Source organism: Myotis myotis, unplaced genomic scaffold (genome assembly GCF_014108235.1).
Source record: "Myotis myotis isolate mMyoMyo1 unplaced genomic scaffold, mMyoMyo1.p scaffold_m19_p_5, whole genome shotgun sequence".
NCBI classification, from domain to species: domain Eukaryota; kingdom Metazoa; phylum Chordata; class Mammalia; order Chiroptera; family Vespertilionidae; genus Myotis; species Myotis myotis.
This window is the reverse complement of record NW_023416357.1, coordinates 102,661,337-102,681,971: the sequence shown is the minus strand read 5'-3', so window position 1 is coordinate 102,681,971 and position 20,635 is coordinate 102,661,337. Positions and strand designations below refer to the sequence as shown.

The 20,635-nt window shown below is 46.0% G+C and overlaps 1 protein-coding gene across 13 annotated transcripts in view; it reads left to right on the top strand.

The window, feature by feature from the left end:
• Positions 1-6,614: 6,614 nt before the first annotated feature.
• Positions 6,615-20,635, top strand: part of MAPK8IP3 (mitogen-activated protein kinase 8 interacting protein 3) — a 51,737-nt gene continuing 37,716 nt past the window's right edge. For 11 of the 13 annotated variants that reach the window (XM_036309430.1, XM_036309425.1, XM_036309421.1 and 8 more), the window contains exon 1: positions 6,616-7,123. In XM_036309430.1, the coding sequence (XP_036165323.1) occupies positions 6,809-7,123 (315 nt within the window). In that variant the 5' untranslated portion in view covers positions 6,616-6,808. Of the gene's footprint in view, positions 7,124-20,635 lie in introns of all 13 variants that reach the window. The other 2 variants (XM_036309426.1, XM_036309422.1) reach the window with 1 other exon arrangement.

Here is a 20,635-nt window from a genome sequence, read left to right as displayed (position 1 = left end):
ATGCAGGGTCTTTGCCTGTTTGGTGTCTGGGGGGGCGGGGTGCACATACTTTCCTTAACATCCATTCTCCAACATGCCTGACCGCTGCTCCTTCCCTTATAGTGTTTTATCAGTGAATGGGTTGCCTTTTTTTTCCATTTAGCCAGAGGATGCCCAAATTAATCTCTAAGGTTTAGATTTAGATTTTTTTTCTTTTTTTAAATATATTTTATTGATTTTTTACAGAGAGGAAGGGAGAGGGATAGAGAGTTAGAAACATCAATGAGAGAGAAACATCGATCAGCTGCCTCCTGCACACCCCCTACTGGGGATGTGCCTCCAACCAAGGTATATGCCCTTGACCGGAATCGAACCTGGGACCCTTCAGTCCCCAGCCTGATGCTCTATCCAGTGAGCCAAACCGGCTAGGGCGGATTTAGATTTTTTTCATTTGAAAACCAGATTCAGCTGTCCTTTTTTAAAATCTTATTTTGTTATGTATCCAATTCTTGTTTTACATATATATTTTAGTAGTATCATTATTATTATTGATTGATTTCAAAGAGGAAGGGAGAGAGATATAGAAACATCAACGATGAGAGAGAATCATTTGATTGGCTGCCTCCTACACACCCCACACTGGGGATCGAGCCTACAGCTCAGGCATGAGCCCTTGACTGGAATCGAACCCAGGTCCCTTCAGTCCCCAGGCTGACCCTCTATTCACTGAGCCAAACTGGCTTAGGGCCAAAGATTCAGCTTTGAGTAGAATGAGCGGGAATGTTCTAGAGTCCCAGTTTCTATAAAGATTCATTTTTTCTGCCGCTTGTTTTCCTAACAAAGTGAAGGTATTTGAACTTGCCTCTGAATTGGCTTTAAAACTGTCCAGTACAAGCCTTCTCATGAATAGATGGGGTGCTGAGCTGTAGAGTTTGCCTGTAGATTCAAGCCCTGCAGAGAAGGCACAGATTGAACGTCTTTCCTTCTTACATATTACCTATTATCAAATGTCCTACAAGCAAATTTAATACCCTTGTATGTATGATGTGGGTTCAGGATAATGAAACTACTCAGACTGCCTGCCTGCAGAGTTCCCCTACAGGAGGCTCCACACTTAACGCCTACTGGATCGAGGCCAACTACCAGAACAGCACGAGCACCTAAAGCAACCTGACATGGCTTACCTAACATGATCTTCATTTGTTCATCTGAACGTGTTTGGGAGTTCAGAGACTATTCCAAAAACTGGGCGACATCACATTACCTGTTTGGGTAGCCCAGTTGGTGGGAGCATCGTCCTGATATGCCAAGGTTGTGGTTCAATCCACTGTCAGGGCACTTTAACACATTGTGTACCGCATAGAAATCTCTAAGACATACGCCAGGGACCGCACGTTTTTGGGCAAACTGCACGTTATTTAAATCATCATAATGCACTGTAGGTGTTTTTCAATAATTATAACATTTTTATTTACAAAAACAATTAAACAAAGTTCCTAGTACTTTTTAAATGTATGGTACTGCGTAAAACATTTTCCTCTATGAAGAGGGACCAAACAGAATTTACATAAGTATCTAGATTCGCTCCTTTTTCCATGGGCGTGAAAAACGAGAACACTCATGAGCGGTCCTTAACAGATGGCGCGCAAAACACGAGAAAACTGAGCGGTACGAAATGTGTTTAAAAAAAAAAAATCAATAGCCGAAACCAGTTTGGCTCAGTGGATAGAGCGTCGGCTTGCGGACTGAAGGGTCCCAGGTCCGATTCCGGTCAAGGGCATGTACCTGGGTTGCGGGCACATCCCCAGTGGGAGATGTGCAGGAGGCAGCTGATCGATGTTTCTCTCTCATCGATGTTTCTGACTATCTCTCTCCCTTCCTCTCTAAAAAATTAATAAAATATATTTAAAGAAAAAAAATCAATACATTATCTTTGTAGCAGGCACTCCAGCCACAGGTGAGCACTGAGGTCTTGGGAGTGTCACAACACAATGGCTAAGTCTGAAATGCCCAAGGTAGCTCCATCTGTTATGGTTGGGGGCGTGAATAAAATCAGAGGGTGGCCACTTCCAAGTCCTGTGCCTTGTCCAGAAATACACTTTTATCTTTGTGACTCAAACCTTACAAGAATACATGTACCTCCTTTGTTATCTAGTTCATTTCTTCGGAACTCATTATGTGTGTAAGTGTTTTGGTGGTTTTTTTTTTTTTTTTTTTTTTTTTTTTTTTTTTTTTTTAAATATATATTTTATTGATTTTTTACAGAGAGGAAGGGAAAGAGATAGAGAGTTAGAAACATCGATGAGAGAGAAACATCGATCAGCTGCCTCCTGCACATCTCCCCCGGGAGATGTGCCCGCAACCCAGGTACATGCCCTTGACCGGAATCGAACCTGGGACCTTTCAGTCCGCAGGCTGACGCTCTATCCACTGAGCCAAACCGGCTTTGGCGTGTTTTGGTGGTTTTTAAAATGTTTTTATTGATTTGAGGAAGAGAGGAAGGGAGAGGAAAAGAGAAACATCAATTGGTTGCCTCCCATATGCACCCTGACCAGGGATCAAACTCGCAACCTGGGTATGTGCCCTGACCGGGAATCGAGCTGGCCACCTTTTGGTGCATGGGACAATGCTAAACCAATTGAGCCACAGTGGTCAGGGCTCAACTCATGTTCTTAATCCTTAGAATTCTTAGAGATCATGAATGAAGTACTAGTATTCCTGTTTTATGTTTGACTAAAAAGCTATCTAAAATTCAACTTGGGAAGAAATGAGAGGCACATTACAGGGGCTTGGTTGACTGATTTTCAGCAGGCATTTGGGATATTTAGAAATTAAAGTAGAACTTGCCCTGTCTTGTTTGGCTCAGTGGATAAAGCATCAGCCTGCAGACTGAGCCACACAGGCTGGGCTCCAGCTGCATTCTTCAGTAAGCATCAAGAGTTCTATCAGCCCGGCCAGCGTATTGAGCATCAACCTATGAACCAGGAGGTCAGAGTTCCGATTCCCGGTCAGGGCACATGCCTGGGTTATGGGCTTGATCCCCATTGGGGGGCATGCAGGAGGCAGCCAATCTATGGTTCTCTCTCATTATTGATGTTTCTCTCTCTCTCCCCCTCTCCCAAATCAATAAAAAAAATATTTTTAAAAAAGTTATATCATCATATTAAAACTTGATTTTGTTTTAACCAATGTCAAGTAACAAATCTAATTATCTATATACACTGAGTGGCCAGATTATTATGACCACCTGACGTTTGTAGGCAAATTAGACGTGCACTGCATCGTACGGGATATGGAAGCCAAAGGCCTGTTTGAACACCTTTGCTGTCTGCAGTTACCAAGATAAAATGTCTCCAATTTGCACAGGAACACAAGGATTGGACAGTCGAGCATTGAAAAAGTCATGTGATCCGATGAATCACGTTTCCAGTTGCATCATGCAGATGGCAGAGTGAGAATTTGGCGGAAAGAGCATGAAAGCATGCACCCCACATGCATGAGTACAACCCTTAAAGCTGGTGGGGGCAGTGTTATGGTTTGGGGCATGATTTGGGCCTTTTAATTCGTGTGGAACAACGTCTGAATAGCACAACATACCTAAGTATCGTTGCTGATCAAGTTCATCCTATCAGGTTGATGGCGTATCCCAGTGGAGATGGCTTCTTCCAACAAGACAATGCGCCATGCCACGGTGCTCGTATTGTGCAGGAGTGGTTTCAGGAACATGGGGGAGACTTTACCTTGCTTAGGTGGCCCCCACAATCACCAGATCTCAATCCAATTGAGCATTTGTGGGACGAAGTTAAAAGAGCCATGAGGCAGCTGGTTCCACAACCATCAAATCTCACAGAGCTGGACAGTGCTATTCATCAGACATGGTGTCAGATTCCTCGCATCACCTTTCAACATCTCGTGGAGTCAATGCCAAGAAGAATCGCCACAGTATTGAAGGCAAAAGGTGGCCCAACGAAGTACTGATGGGGTGGTTGTGATAATCTGGCCACTCAGTGTATATAAAAGCCTAAACGACCCTTCGACTGTCCAATCGGTAGCTATGATATGCACTGACCATTGGGGCAGACGCTCAACGCAGGAGCTGCTGAGCTGTGGTGACTTGGCAGCTGTGGTTCTCGGGCAACGCACCTGGAACCAGAGAGGAGGGAGCCGGATTCCGGGGTGCATCACCTGAGAACCACCCTCTCGCAATCCGGGACCCCTTCGGGGATGTCAGAGAGCCGGTTTCAGCCTGATCCCTGCAGGCCAGGCCAAGGGACCCCGCGATGCACCGGGCCTCTAGTATTAGTAATAAAAACAAAGTTGATGGCCAAGTCAATTGACCTCTCTTGATAGTCGGGCTGTCCTACTGTATTTACTACTTCAGGAAGTCAAAAGGGTCAAATTTCTGGAAAAGGCCTAAGGCAGAAGTCCTAAACATTCCCCAAACCACTCACAAGCTTTCTCTGTAACTTGCTCACCAAGGGAAAAAAAACACATTTCATCTCTTTGTCCTGACTTATTTTGACAATATAAAACTAGCCATAGTCGGTTTGGCTCAGTAGTTGAGGGTGTCGGCCCACAGACTGAGGGCTCTGGGTTTGATTCTGGTCAAGGGCAGGTACCTCGGTTGCAGGCTCTGGTCTGGTCAGGGCTGGTGCAGTTAAGGTACATGTGGGAGGGAACCAATCCACGAGTCTCTCTCACATCAGTGTTTCTCTCTGTGTGTCTCTCCCCTTCCCACTCTCTATTTAAAAACCCCCCCACAAAAAACAGCCCTAGCCAGTTTGGCTTAATGGATAGAGTGTTGACCTGCGGACTAAAGGGTTATGGGTTCGATTCCGGTCAAGGGCACATGCCCGGGTTGCGGGGTCGACCCCCAGTGGGGAGTGTACAGGAGGCAGCCAATCAATGATTATCATCATTGATGTTTCTATCTCTCCCTCTTCCCTCCTCTCTGAAATAAAAATATATGTTAAAAAACCTAACAATTCTACATAACATTTATTGTATTCTTCCTATTTGCTAGAGCTGGTGTTAAATCCATTTCACGGAATAGCTTACTTTATGAGATTTCTAGTAGGTTGGTAATATTTTTAGGCTCAGCTTTACAAGTTTGGAAACGATTAAAGCAAAAGCCCAGGCGATCTGAATCTAAAACTGAAACCTCAGTTTATCTTTTCGTGGGTGGGTGGGCATCCATACAGCAAATTAGGCTGCAAAGAGACAATGTGTGCGATTGTGTTTGGGACCCTACCTACAGGTAAGTTCACTGATTTGGTGCAGTCAGGTTAGGATGAGAGGTTCCTGTCATCACTTAGGATGAATGGATCTTGAAGCATTTCATTAGGTCAAAGGCAGGAGTGAGAGCACTTCTGTCAGCGTTAAGCTCTGGCTTCCGTCAGAATTCACACTATCTGTGTGGCCCTGAAGCAGGAAGTGTAAGTCTTGGGTTCACGGTGTCCTCACGCCTGTGAAGGACAATAAATCCTCTGGAGCAACTCATTTTAAATTGGGGCCTAAAAGTATTTCCATAGATGCAGTTCCAAGGAATGCTAACTAGCTCAAGGGAAGGGAGAGCCTGAGCAAGACTCAACCAAAACAGACCGCAGAGTCAGACCTGCAAAGGCTGCAGATTGTAATTATGAGATTTAAACACACACACACACACACACACACACAAACTAAAGAGATGTAAAATAAGTAGCTAAACGTGGATGAAATAAGAGCCTATCCAAATTGGTAGAATACACGAAAATCGCATAGGATAAATAGAGATTTAAAATATAACCATTGAAATTTAAAACTCAATGGATGGGCTACATAGATTACACGTAGCTGAAGTGAAACTGGGAGATCTGAAGAAGGTACACAAAATGCAGGACATGGAAGTAGACTAAATGCAAGAGCTTACTAACTGGATTTGGGGATGAGATGGGCCACTTGCACTGAGCTGGAATCCCCGCAGGGACAGTGGGTGACGGGCACTGTTGGAGGAGAAGCCCTGAATGCTTGCTGTGTAGGAGTGTGCGCTGAAGCTGGTAAAACTAGGAGGGCAGCCAGAACCGGTTTGGCTCAGTGGATAGAGCATCGGCCTGCGGACTCAAGGGTCCCGGGTTCGATCCCGGTCAAGGGCATGTACCTTGGTTGCGGGCACATCCCCAGTGGGGGTGTGCAGGAGGCAGCTGATCGATGTTTCTGGCTCTCTATCCCTCTCCCTTCCTCTCTGTAAAAAATCAATAAAATATATTAAAACAAACAAAAACAAAAACAAAACCTAGGAGGGCAAATCGGTGCACCAGGTCAGCACCGTGGTCACCTCGGAAGGGAGGGTGGGCGTGCGGATGCTCGTTTAAGTTTGAAACTGTACACAACTGTCTGCCTATGCTCTTGGGACATAAGCTAAGCCACTTAAGTGTCCGAGCCGGACTCTGGGAGCTGACGGGAACACGGTAAGTGTGACGAGCGGGAGGAACCGAAGAGACGAGACACGGGCCCTCTTTGCCCGGCTCCGCGGAGCTTCAGGCCCAGAGAGCAGCTTCCTCCTGCGTGACGGCCCCTGCGACCCCTAGCGGCGCGGCGGCGCGGCGGGACCGGCGGGCACCTCCCCCTCTGCCCCGCGGGCGGGACTTCCGGGCGGCCGGACTTCCGGCCCCTGAGTGACGGTCGCAGCATCAGCACCAGCAGCGGCGGCGGTGGCGGCCGAGCCCTGAGGCCACATCGATAGCGGCTGCGACGGAGGCGACGGGCCGCGGTCTACGGACCACGGGCAGCGGGGCTGGAGGGCAGGCGCGCCGGCGGACAGCGGGCCGCGCTGGCGGCGGCGGTGGCCGCGATGATGGAGATCCAGATGGACGAGGGCGGCGTAGTGGTGTACCAGGACGACTACTGCTCCGGCTCCGTGATGTCGGAGCGGGTGTCGGGCCTGGCGGGCTCCATCTACCGCGAGTTCGAGCGCCTCATCCACTGCTACGACGAGGAGGTTGTCAAGGAGCTCATGCCGCTCGTGGTCAACGTGTTGGAGAACCTGGACTCGGTGCTCAGCGAGAACCAGGAGCACGAGGTGGAGCTGGAGCTGCTGCGCGAGGACAACGAGCAGCTGCTCACCCAGTACGAGCGCGAGAAGGCGCTGCGCAAGCAGGCCGAGGAGGTGCGTGGGCCGCCGCGCGGGACCCGCGCGGACCGCGTCCTCCCCGCCCGCCCCGCCCCGCCCCGCCCCGCCCCCGGCCCCGCCCGGGACACCGCCCGGCCCGGGTACCCTGCCCCGCCCTCCCGCCCCTCCCGGCGCGGCCCCCAAAGTCCTGGGACCCCTAGCCCGGCCCTGGGGCTGAGCCGTGGCTTCCCCTTTCTCCTCGCCTGCTGCTCCATCCCGGAGCCCGCAGCCAGCTGGTGTCACAGGGGGAACTTGCAGCCTAAGCATCCCCTAGCCTCGGGCCAGGCCTCGGTCTCTCCTCCGCATCCCCCACTCGTTACTAACCCCCAATTCTTTTTGCTTTTGTGTATTTCGCAAACCGCTTTCCTAGACCCACATCTTATTGCTGCAATTCTAAACCCTCCCAGAAAAGGGATTTCTGAGACTTTTAAGATTCTGTAGCTGAAGGCGTCCGTTGTCAGCACACCTCTTCCTTGTCCCTAATCCAGTGTTTTGAAGGTCTGTGACATGGGTCAGTTTGAGAACTGATGTAAACACATAACTAAAGCTGCAGATAGGCTGCTGCTCTGGTTCCAGGTGGGAAAGACTCCAGGTTTCCAGAGGCGGTTCTTGCCCCATGATTTCCTCATTTGGGAAGATTGTTGGCTTAGCTGGAAAAGGCTGAGAAATTCCAGTCTGGCTTCTAAGGAGCTAAAAGTAGACTTTTGAAATGCTTGTGTTCTAGGACATCTCCATAACCTGGATTCACTTGTTTGTGAACCAGTTAGAAGAACTGTGCCTGGTAGGGACACCACTTAACTTCATTCGCCATCAGATATTTAGCACTGACCGTGGGGCAGACCCAAGCAGATGGGGGATGTGGGTTCCCATGCCTGCTTTGCCCTTGTGACCTTGTCCACACTGCCTGCCTGGTCTGCATTTTGATTCTCATCAGTCGAATGAGTCAGTTAACCCTAGATGGTCTCTGAGACTTGACATTCTATTATTCTAGGCATTAGGTGATGCTCTTTGATTGTGAATAGGAAACTTCTTATTACATGAGTTAAACTCCTTTTCAATTGATTTCGCCGAACGCATTGTTGACTTTAGTACAGTATTGAAATAGATTATTTCACTATTTTGTCTTTTTATTGAAACAGAGTGATTTATGCCTTAGTTTGGTTTAAAGCATGTTTATAAAAAGTAACAATGCCTTGTATTATTCCTATTTAGAGTGATTTATTTTGCTTTGGTTTTATGCGTCTGTCAAGAAACTGTTATGTATTGATTGGGGTGCCAAGCTCCACCAGAATTGATTTAGAACTCTCAAGGGGATGCAAGAGCGTATAAGATTTTAGCGTTCGGAGTGGCCCTAGGCTTTTACAGGGGAAGGACCTGGCTCTGTGAAGTTGGGGGACTGGGCCCTGGAAGAGCCAGACCAAGCACCCAGAATCTTGACTCCCGGCTTGGGCTCTTCCTTTCTTGTCACGCTGCTGTGAGAGGTTACAGAGCTGTACCCCTGAAAACTGGAGCACTGGGGCTCCCTTTGCCCACCCATCGGCTATGGCTGCCTCTCTAGTGCTGGGCAGTGCCCTCCCCTTCTCTGACCACTCTTGGCAGCCAGTTGATGCCTAACTGAGGTTTCAGATAGGTTTGTTTTCTTGCTTCAGGACCTAAGTGGTCAACATAGTGGATGAGAAGGAGCTAAAAGGGGAAAACCAAGTTAGACAACAGTAAGGCCAAGCATCATATCCTTTCAGCTTAACAATTAGTTGTGCATGGATGAAGTCTCTGCTCTGTGCAGTTCAAGTGAGTATGTTTCTGGTCCCCCAACTCCACTCCCTTGGACTAGAGCTGTGGGGGGTGCGCATGTGGTTTGGAGGAGGATGCCTTTGAAGCCCAAGCCCACCATGGCCCCAGCTTTTAGACAGCGCTTCCTGAGCAGAGAGCCACGAAGCAAGTGCTTGGCCAGCCAGCATCGAGGCTGTGATGAGATGTCCACCCTTGGAAAGACAGCAAGTAAAGTTACTAAATGAAAGGGCTACATCCTGTAACCCTTTTAGCATTCTAGGTCGTTTATGAAACCCAGCAGACATGTTTTTAGTATTGTGGGAAGAACCGCTGTGCGTTGTGGATTGGGCTTTTTCTCGGCAGGAACTGAGATCACAGATGTGTGTCCGGTAACTCAAGAGCTGGCACGTCACAGGCTGCAGACATGTTCGGGTCACAGAGCTCCTGCGTCCCGACCACTCTGCTCAAGAAGGCTTAGTCAGAGCTGGGTAACCTGAGCCGCCTGCAGCCTTCATAGTGGACAGAATCTTCCGATTTTTTTTTTTTTAGTGGCTGGAGCAGAGCGAATAAACCTGTCCTCTAATTCTTGCCCATAATAACCACAGCAAGAGATTGCAAGCATGTTCTGATTCTAGGGTGGCTCCTTGGCCCCGGGACTGCTCATTCGATGGGAGTGATAGGAGCGAGAGAGAGTGGGGTCCGGGGGGAGAGCCTGAGCCTTGGAGTCCACAGACGCTGGCCTGAGCGCCCGCCCTGCCCTTGGGAGCCGCAGGCCCGGTGACCAGGCCTCCCCTCTCTGGCCGCAGTGACTGCCCCTGTAAAGTGAGTAGGTTGCCAGGTGAAAGCCACTTTCAGCTCAGGTGCCAAGTCCCATCACTGGCTCTTGTTTTTCTGGGATCTGCTGTGAGGCAGATGTAGCGGAGTCAGGGAGCAGCACCTTGATGGACTGGCAGGGCAGCTTTGGTTGGTAAGCACTGGACATCTTCGTCTCTCCTTGTGTAGGTTTTGCCCTTGTTATTGACACCAGGGAATCCCACTCGAGCTTACAGAGCTAATTGGACTTATTGCTGGCGTCTGCAATTTCTACAGAGGCCTAAAAAATGCCGAAAGTTTTTAAAATGCACAAAATTCTTTTTAGAAAAGGTTGGAAATGGGCAGTTGACAGGGGCAGCTGGAGAATGAATAGATGCCCTCGGTAGTAACATGAGGCGGGAGGCAGTAGAGGGCTCCACCTGCTCTGTGTCCCCGGCAGCAAAGAGCCCTTTCTTTCTTCTTCTTTTCTTGCAATAATCAGGCACTTAGCTTATGAGAGGAAAAAATAATGTTTAAGAGACAGGTGTGAGTTTAGTAGCCATCATTTGCCTTAAAATCTTCTTTGCCCTGAAGAAACTACTAGCAACACCCCCCAACTCATCACAAGCAACCCAAGTGGACGTTGTTGCGGAGACTGCGGCATTTGGTGCTGTATAAGAAAGGCATCCAGCTGGAGGAAGGTCTGACCCAGAACTGATTCCTAGTTATATATAGTAATCCATTTCATACAAGAGCATGTGGATAGGATTACGCTGGAGGGGGTAGGGGGAGCTCTATAGAAATACTACTCTATAGAAATGATCATTTTGCCTTTTTTCATAAGTGAATTAATACATTGAATCAGAAGTTTTTCTTCCTGTTTCTAACATTACAAATAGTGAATTCACCACTGCTTGGACGGGGTATGTGATTTCTTCTTCTGCCATGTTGTAATATTAAGAGCAAGATTTAAAAATTGTGTGTTTGTTTTAGATGAAACCATTAAGATGTGGTGGCCCAAGCTGCCTTTCCTAATTGCCTCCAAATGTTGGCCCATTGTCGATGTACCAGAGTCACCAGGAGTATATCAAAGCCTCCCCCCAAAAGCGGGGGTGGGGGGAGGGATAGGCACATGAGAGCAGAGAGAGGCGCTTTCCAGCCAGGGTGAACATGTGGGGAAGGTGCCTGCTCTTCGTATGGAGGCCTCTGGCCTGCAGCCCTGCTGCTGGGCCCCTTCCTGCCATGGCGGGAACCTTCTGGTGGCTGGTCCCTGTGCACATCTGGCACAGAGACTGCATGGAGCACATTCAGATGCTGGCTGCTTAAATGACTTAAGTGCTTGTCGAGAGTGAATGGTCCCCAATCACTCCAGTTGGCCCACTCCAGACCTTCTACAGTGCGGGGCCTGCCCCAACCCGGGGAGCAGACCCCGCATTGTGCCTCGCTCCCCAGCGTCCCTACACCTGCTTCCTGCTTCACCAAGAGGGCAGTGCCCTTCTGATTCTTTTCTCCATGACCATCCCCCCACCCCAAAGAGATGCTAGTCATCTGTGAGTGCCCATGAGGGGGAAGCAGCTTTCCCCTGCCTCTGTGCACACTACACTCGGCTGTCTGTTTAGTTCCTGAAGGTCAAGGACTCTGCTCTTTGAGTGTGAAGCAACCACCATCAGTCCAACACAAATTCCTGTGATGATAGAAATTTCCAGGTTTGTGTTGTCCAATTCCGTAGCCCATGGCCATACAGAGCCATTGACACTCAAATGTAACTGAGGAAGAGAATTTTTATTTTTACTTCACTTTAATATCAGTGTAAATAGCCGCTTGTGGTTGCGACTGTCATACTGGGCACCACAGCTGAGCACAGCCTGGCTTGGTCACTTTTCTGGAAGGGCAGGCAGCAGACATCTCTGTTCCTCAGCTTCAGGCGAGAAAGGAAGATGCTTAGAAAGAAGGTGGTGGTTTTGTTGTTCCAGTGAATATGTCCCAGAAAGAGGGGAGATCCCAAAGCAGTGGGTTTTGATACAGGAGACCAGACAGAAGAAAATATGTGAGATGAACAAAACAAAACAAAAAAAGAATGCTGCCTGGCCAGCATGGCTCAGTGGTGGAGCGTCAATCTATAAACCAGGAGGTCACGATTCGATTCCTGGCCAGGGCACATGCCCAGGTTGCCGGCTCGATCCCCAGTGTGGGGTGTGCAGGAGGCAGCCGATCAGTTATTCCCTCTCATCACTGACGTCTCTTTCTCTCTCCCTCTTCCTTCCTCTCTAAACTATATTTATAAAAATTAAAAAAAAAGAATACCAGCTATTTAGGAAACAACAGAGTTGATGAAATTCTCCGAAGGCTGAGAAGAGGTCTGGAGGGAAATCCCAGCACCTAGAAATTGGTGCTTATGACATAGAATTAAAACTTTCTCTTTTCTTTGTTTCCTTATTTCCTTTCTAACAGCTTTATTGAGGAGGGTGCACTAAACTACATATTTAAAGTGTGCAATTTGATATGTTTTGACACATCAACACCCAGAAAACCATCCACACAATCAAGATAATGATCATGCCCTGGCCAGTTTCGCTCAGTGGTTAGATTGTCGACCTATGACCCAAAGGGTTGCGGGTTCGATTACCAGTCAAGGTCACGTACCTGGGTTGCAGGTTCCCAAGCCCCGGTAGGGGTGCATTCAAGAGGCAACCAGTCAATGTGTCTCTTTCACGTTGATATTTCTCTCTCCCCCTCCTCCCTCCCTTTCACTCTCTATAAATCTATGGAAAAAAATATCCTTGGGTGAGGATTGAAACAAAAAAAAAAGATAATGATCATCATCATCCCCAAAGCTTCCTCATGCCCGTCAGGAATCTCTCTCCCTGCTTCTCCTGGCCCCTGGTCACATCAATCTGCTTCCTGTCACTGTAGATTAATTTGCATTTTTAGACTTTTATGTGAATGGAATCGTGGAGTGTATACTTTTTTTTTTTGGGGGGGGGAGCCTGGCTTCTTGCAATCAGAAGAATGATTTTGAGATTCATCCAGATAGTTGCTAGTGTTCCCCTCTTATTCATTCCTTTCGTGCTGAGGGGAGTCCCGTTGTGTGGGTGCAGATCCATTCTCCTGTCAGGGAGTAGCAGCATCACTGCTCCCTAACCTGCCTTTGTCAGTTCCATGCCTTCAGCACTTCTCAGTTGGTGGCCTGCGCGGGTCCAGCGCGCCCTAAGAAAGCATCCCCATTGCCAAGGAAGACAGGTCTCATCCCAAGGAAATGAAATATTTGCTGACATGGAGGGTCCACATAGTCTTCCATCAGTGACTGTTGTAGACCATCCCTTTTGGGCAAGAGATTTGGGAAATGCCAAGTTCAGTGGGACAGGGGAGACGGGGTTAGGAAGTTTAGATTCTGATTATCTCATGTTTTCCGTGCTCGCTGAGTGCCATTCCTTCTACTCTGCTCAGCTCGGATTCCTGTTCCTTTGGCTTCCTTACCCACACCGGCCTTCTTACCCCTTCTCTCTTCCAGGAAGCAAATACCCAGACCAGGCAAAAGCCCCCAGGTGCTTGTGCTTGTGGCTGTTGGCCTGTCTCAAGTTTACAGTGTTCAGGTCTGGACAGGAGCCTTTGTCTACAGGATGGGGAGCTATGAGCGTCCTTAGCATGTCTCCTGCTGAAGTGCGCAAGAGCAAGGTAGACGCTGTATTAGGAGGTTAAGAAGCCAGCGTAAACTACTAAGATTGCTTTGGCGAATGTTTACTTGAGAATAATTTCTCCCAGGGAATTTTTTTCCAGGATGGGACATTTAGAGTTTTAGTTTTATCTTCTTTTTTCTTATTTCCCCAGGTACCAAACATGATCGATCGATATATATATTTACTATGTAAAGCATATGTTAGTATTTAATACATAACATAAATAAATATACACTCATATGTATTTTTCCTGTCTTACCAGTTGGGTTTTTTGTTGTTGTTTTTTGTTTGTTTGTTTTGTTTTGTTAATCCTCACCCAAGGATATTTTTTCCATTCATTTTTAGAGAAAGTGGAAGGGAGGAAAGAGAAACATTGATGTGAGAGAGACACATCGATTAGTTGCCTCCTACACGCACCCTGACCTGGTTGGATTGAACCCGCAACCCAGGTACGTGCCCTTGACTGGGAATCGAACCAGAGACTCTTTGGTGCACGAGGCAATGCTCTAACCACCTAGCCACACTCACCAGAGCTGTTTTACCAATTCTTGAAAATTAATGTGAATTAAACCAGTGCCATTTGTAGGGATCATTTGTAGGCAGATGCTGACCCAGCAGCCCCTTTAACATAAACGTGAGAAACCTTTGCTTTTTTTATGAAGTCAACCTGGTTCTTGGATTTCTGCGCAGCAGCCTGGTCTCTCAACGTGTCTAATACTTGGATAGAGAAATGCCCTTATTGCCCTCTCCCTGGTGTCACTCAGCAGGTCGGGGGCAGCTCTTGTAGTTCCAGGCCCCCCACGCTCGTGTCCTACTCTACTCACCTCATTCTAGGTCTAAGTGGTGACACAGTTGTGAGAAATGGAGAAAGGAAGCTATAAAAGAACATCCGTGGTTTGAGATCTTAGGAGTTCAGTGCCCCCTGTGAGCCCTCAGTAAATATTTGATCATGTCAGGAAGTCCCTGTGAGTACCAGGAATCAGCCATCAGGAGAAGGGCATCTCCTCCAAGCACAGAAGCCTGCACCCAGCATCCCCAGTGTTTGCCACTTTGCCTGCCCTAACATAAAAGACCAAAACAAGCATTTTTCTTCTGGAAATTCACTCTATGCCCTCATCCCAGGAAGGAATTAAATAATCAATAATGCGAAAGAACAAGATCTTTGATTCTTGTTAGGTTCATTTCTAAGCAGCCAGAGTTGAGTTATTTCCTATGTGTGACCCAGCTTAAAGGACATCTAAGAGGGAAGAATTAAATTTAATATGTTAATTTACTTTGCTATTAAAATAATCTTGAGTTATGAAAGTTATCAAAACTCCAGTGATGACATTCTGCTTACCTAGTCATCTCTTGTATTCTGGGCATTGGGAATACCGGCTTCTGTTGTCTTAATTTGATATTTGACATGAAAAGTCAGCTTCTTAACTTTGTTTTTATGTTTAAAATGGGAAGAATGGTCTCATTCCATGGCATGTGGAGAAAAGCTTCCTTTGATTCCTAGATTTTGGAAGAGCCCACACTCAGGTTATTTCAGATTATTTTGGTGAAATTCACCAAAAAGCAAATTCTGAAAACCAAAGTTGAATTTAATTTTAAAACAGAACACTTTGTTAATTGGAGAGAGGGGGAAATATACCTTGGAAACAAATCTAAAAAGAGATTCCTGTGAGTATTTGTCTTTAGAAGTGGGAATTGGGTGTTTCATATCTAGACTAGAGACCCAGTGCACGAAAATTCATGCACTCAGGAGTCCCTCAGCCCAGCCTGCGCCCTCTCCCAGTCCGGGACCCCTCAGGGGGCTGTCCACCTGCCAGCTTAGGCCTGCTCCCCAGGGAATGAGCTGGTAGTCAGACATCCCTCTGGCAGCCTGGGAGCCCTCGGGGGATGTCCAACTAACAGCTTAGGCCCACTCCCCAGAGTGGGACATCCTTAGCGCTGCAGTCGGACATCCTTAGCGCTGCCGAGGAGGTGGGAGAGGCTTCCACCACCCGCTGCGCTAGCAGCCTTCAGCCCGGCTTATGGCTGAGCGGAACTCCCCCTGTGGAAGTGCACTGACCACCAGGGGGCAGCTCCTGCATTGAGCATCTGCCCCCTGGTGGTCATTGCACGTCATAGCGACTGGTCATTCCAGTTGTTCTGTATTAGGGTCAGTTTGCATATTACCCTTTTATTATATAGGATGTTAAGGATAAGCCATGCTGGTGGGTTTCCAATTGTATAATTACTGTCATTGCTTTCTTTGGATACGGAAAGGATAGCTATAAGAGTTGCCTTAAGCATCCATGGGGTTTCATGTGCTACATGAGATTCTAATTAGACTTGGTTAGACAGATGATATTCCAAATCCATAGTATGCGTAATTAAGACGTGTAAACAGTGGTCACTTTGCTCTATTCATGCCTCTGGAGTACTGATGTACTACGTCTCATTTTATAATCCAGTAGGCACCATGTAGACCCACTCAACCCAAATGCTGAGAGTTACGTTTTTATTCTTCTCAGCTCCATTCATATTTTGTTGTAGTCAGATTCTCCTTGAAAGCTTTTTAGTTTTCTTACAGAAGACTTTCTTTGTTGACTTTTAGTCTCCACTCTACCCTGTCCCCCACTGCTGAGAATTCTTGATTCTTTTTAGTCTAAAGTAAATGATCTGTAAATAAGAGTATTTTGTTCTTTGAAAAATCTATTCACTTTTTTCTGACTTTAACCAAGTTTTTTAAAGTTCCCTGCTGACATCTCTCCCCACCTGCACAGCTACTCTTCCTTGTTTTGAAAGAGAACTTCAATTTGCAACTTCTTTTCCTCATTTATTTATTTAACTACCAACACAAAGCTCCTGCTTTATTCCCAGCTCCATCAACTATTCTTGTCAAGATAATTTTCAGTTCATGCAAAATCTATCCCCGAATTCATTCACCAGGTCTCTAGTTTTCTCATAAAAAGCGAAGATTAAGTATTTGTTTAGTCTTGGCCAGGCACTGTTCCTTTCCGTTAGTTATTCCTTATACTATTTGGTGCAGATTGCATTGCATATTCCATTACAGTGAAGTGACTAGCTTGCAATTTTGTTAACTAAAACTACCTTAATGAAATAATCTTTTCAAGAAGGCAAGAAAGAGGAGGCTTTCTTTTAAGCTGTAGAGCACCATATTGTGTTTGTAACATATTCTTAAAACTCGGAGCCCCTGAGGGTCCCTCCTCATCGGCCCTGTCTGGTACATTGCTGACCTCTGGGACCAAAGGACCGGCCCAATGGACAGCAGTGGTTCTCACACCACTTGGCACCCTGGGAGCAGGCAGGGCGGGAAAGGCTTGCCCAGGCTGGGGTCCTCTTGAGTCTGCTGGTAGTCCCTTGTGGGTTTCTTGGGACTTTTTGTTCACCTGGGGAGTTGTTTCCAGTGAGCACTCACACCCCCTGTTATCTGGTAGTGCCTAAAGCAGTGATTCTCAACCTTCTGGCCCTTTAAATACAATTCCTCGTGTTGTGACCCAACCATAAAATTATTTTCGTTGCTACTTCATAACTGTAATGTTGCTACTGTTATGAATCATAATGTAAATATCTGATATGCAGGATGGTCTTAGGTGACCCCTGTGAAAGGGTCGTTTGACCGCTAAAGGGGTCGCGACCCACAGGTTGAGAACCGCTGGCCTAAAGGATGGAAAGGATGTCAGTTACCAAGGACTGAGCATTTCCCACCCTGTGGGCCTGTCTCTTCGGCTTCAGGATTCTACTTGGCCAAAGAATCACAAATGTTCTGTGCATCAACCCATCCACAGTGGGTTCCATCCCTAATGTTTCTTTGGCCTTTGGCCTTGAGGCTGTCAGATACACAGTTTACATAGATGTTTCCTCTCTAGGTCAATGTCTTTATATTTCCTGATGCTGAAAGGCCTTAAAATATCATAGAGCAGCGGTTCTCAACCTGTGGGTCGCGACCCCTTTGGGGGTCGAACGACCCTTTCACAGGGGTCGCCTAAGACCATCGGAAAACACATATATTATTACATACTGTTTTTGTGATTAATCACTATGCTTTAATTATGTTCAACTTGTAACAATGAAAATACATCCTGCATATCAGTTATTTACATTACGATTCATAACAGTAGCAAAATTACAGTTATGAAGTAGCAACGAAAATAATTTTATGGTTGGGGGTCACCACAACATGAGGAACTGTATTAAAGGGTCGCAGCATTAGGAAGGTTGAGAACCACTGTCATAGAGGATTTCTGCATGTGACCTGGTTTGGGGCCAACTTCATGAAGACTGTATAGGCATGTGGGTTGTTTTATGGTATTCAAGGCTTTTTGGCAATGTCCCTATGTTGGATTTTTTTAAAAAATATATTTTATTGATTTTCCACAGAGAGGAAGGGAGAGGGATAGACAGCCAGAAACATCGATCAGCCGCCTCCTGCACACCTCCTACTGGGGATGTGCCCACAGTCAAGGTACATGCCCTTGACCGGAATCGAACCTGGGACCCCCTAGTCCACAGGCTGACGCTCTATCCATTGAGCCAAACCGGTTAGGGCTATGTTGGATTTGAATGATCACCTATCAGGGTAGATTTAGGAAAAGTCTGTCTGACCTTAAGAATCTGGGGGTGGGTTTTCTTACATTGTCTTTAGTTTGAAAATCTTTTTAGCTGACTCCCAAATACTAATCACAGGTAATATGATGAAATATAGATGGGGAAAATTCTAGTGAAATGGCACTAGCACCAAAGAAACCTTTTCTTCATATAAAAACCTCAGTGATATAGCTCAGAGGTAGGATAGTGATCAGTTTAAAGAAAGAATTTTCCTTCTGCCAGCCCCAGCTGCCCCGTCAAACAGCTCTTCACTGGCTCAAGGTGAGTTTTCACCTCATCCCCTGTCTAGCTCTAAGCATTTCTTGTCAAAAGCAGGGACCCCTTCCTGAGGACCAGAGAACTGGTGCTTTCTAAACATGCAAAATCCTTATTGGAAAAAAAAAAAAAAAGTAGCCCTAACCGGTTTGGCTCAGTGGATAGAGCGTCGGCCTGCGGACTGAAAGGTCCCAGGTTGATTCCAGTCAAGGGCATGTACTTTGTTTGTGGGCACATCCCCAGTAGGGGGTGTGCAGGTGGCAGCTGATCGATGTTTCTCTCTCATTGATGTTTCTAACTCTCTATCCCTCTCCCTTCCTCTCTCTGTAAAAAAATCAATAAAATATATTAAAAATAAATTAATAAAAAAAATAAAAATAAATTAATATGTAAGTGATTTAGGATGATTCTCAAGTTAATCTAGAAGAATAAACCAAGAAAATGTTGAAAAGGAGATTTAAGAGGGTGAATATATATCAGTTGTTAGCAGATGCTATAACTCAGAAATAGACTGAAATATATATTAGAATTTAGCTTATAATAAATGTGGCATTTCAAAGCAATGAGGAAAGGATGACTTGTTAAATAAGTAAATGGTACAGAAGTATTTGCAGCATATAAGACCAACAAATTTGTGAATAAATATAATAAAGGTCCTTATAAGTCATTAAGGAAAATATGAACATATGGTAGGAAATTGGAAAAATAGCCTAATGAGCTTTCCACAAAGGAAGTATACATCTGGTCCTCAAATAATGTCCTTTTTTTTCAAAGTTATTTTCTTATAACATTGATGAAATGCCTTAGGACTTAACTCTTTTTTTAGATTCTTTATTATTTAAAGTATTACATATGTCTCCTTTTCCCCCCATTGACCTCTCCCAGGCCACCCCCATCCCTCAGCACATGTCCTCACTCCCCTAGTGTCCGTTCATTGGTTATGCTTATATGCATGCATACAAGTCCTTTGGTTGATCTCTTACCTCCCCTCTCCCTCCCTCCCCTGCCTTCCCTCTGAAGTTTGACGGTATGTTCAATGCTTCTCTGTCTCTGGATCTATTTTTGTTCATCAGTTTATGTTGTTGATTATATTCCACAAATGAGTGACATCATGTGATATGTATCTTTCTCCAACTGGCTTAACTCTTATTTATATCAATTAGCCTATGGTAAATGGCTTCATTCTATGTTATTTCACTTAAAGTCGCAGAACCTATTAACGATGTTATGTGAGAACTTATTGTATGTGACCAATAATTTTATGAAAAAAATGTTCAATATTACTAGTAATCAAGGAACTGAAACTTAAGACAACTATGCTAGGCCATTTTCCCACCTGTCAGATTGGCAGCGATGTTTAAGCTACATGGAGAGAGCTCTGACTGGGAAAGGGGACCCCCACCTTGCGGGGTGTGGGAGTTGGGATACCCATCTGAAGAGTCATCAGCAGTGTGCACCCACAGCCTTCGATGGTAGGAAGCCATTGGGCAGATGCACCAGTAGTAACTATAATAATGGACAATTTAAAGAAGAGTAGGCGATGGATTGAGTAAACCAAGCGCCACACACACATGCTCACAGTGGAGCACACACCTACAAAACATGGAAGTGGTGGAATGTGTTTCTTTTTTTTTTTTTAATTAAATCTTTATTGTTCAGATTATTACATTTGTTCCTCTTTTTCCCCCCCATAACTCCCCTCCTCCCAGTTCCCGCCCCACCCTCCGCCCTCACTCCCCACCCACTGTCCTCATCCATAGGTGCACGATTTTTGTCCAGTCTCTTCCCGCATCTCCCACACCCCTTTCCCCCCCAAGAATGGTCAGTCCATTCCCTTTCTATGTCCCTGATTCTATTATAATCACCAATTCATTCTGTTCATCAGATTATTTATTCACTTGATTCTTAGATTCACTTGTTGATAGATGCATATTTGTTGTTCATAATTTGTATCTTTACCTTTTTCTTCCTCTTCCTCTTCTTAAAGGATACCTTTCAGCATTTCATATAATCCTGGTTTGGTGGTGATGAACTCCTTTAGCTTTTCCTTATCTGTGAAGCTCTTTATCTGACCTTCAATTCTGAATGATAGCTTTGCTGGATAAAGTAATCTTGGTTGTAGGTTCTTGGTATTCATCACTTTGAATATTTCTTGCCACTCCCTTCTGGCCTGCAAAGTTTCTGTTGAGAAATCAGCTGACAGTCGTATGAGTATTCCCTTGTAGGTAACTGAGTTTCTTTCTCTTGCTGTTTTTAAGATTCTCTCTTTATCTTTTGCTCTTGGCATTTTAATTATGATATGTCTTGGTGTGGTCCTCTTTGGATTCCTTTTGTTTGGGGTTCTCCGCGCTTCTTGGACCTGTAAGTCCATTTCTTTCACCAGGTGGGGGAAGTTTTCTGTCATTATTTCTTCAAA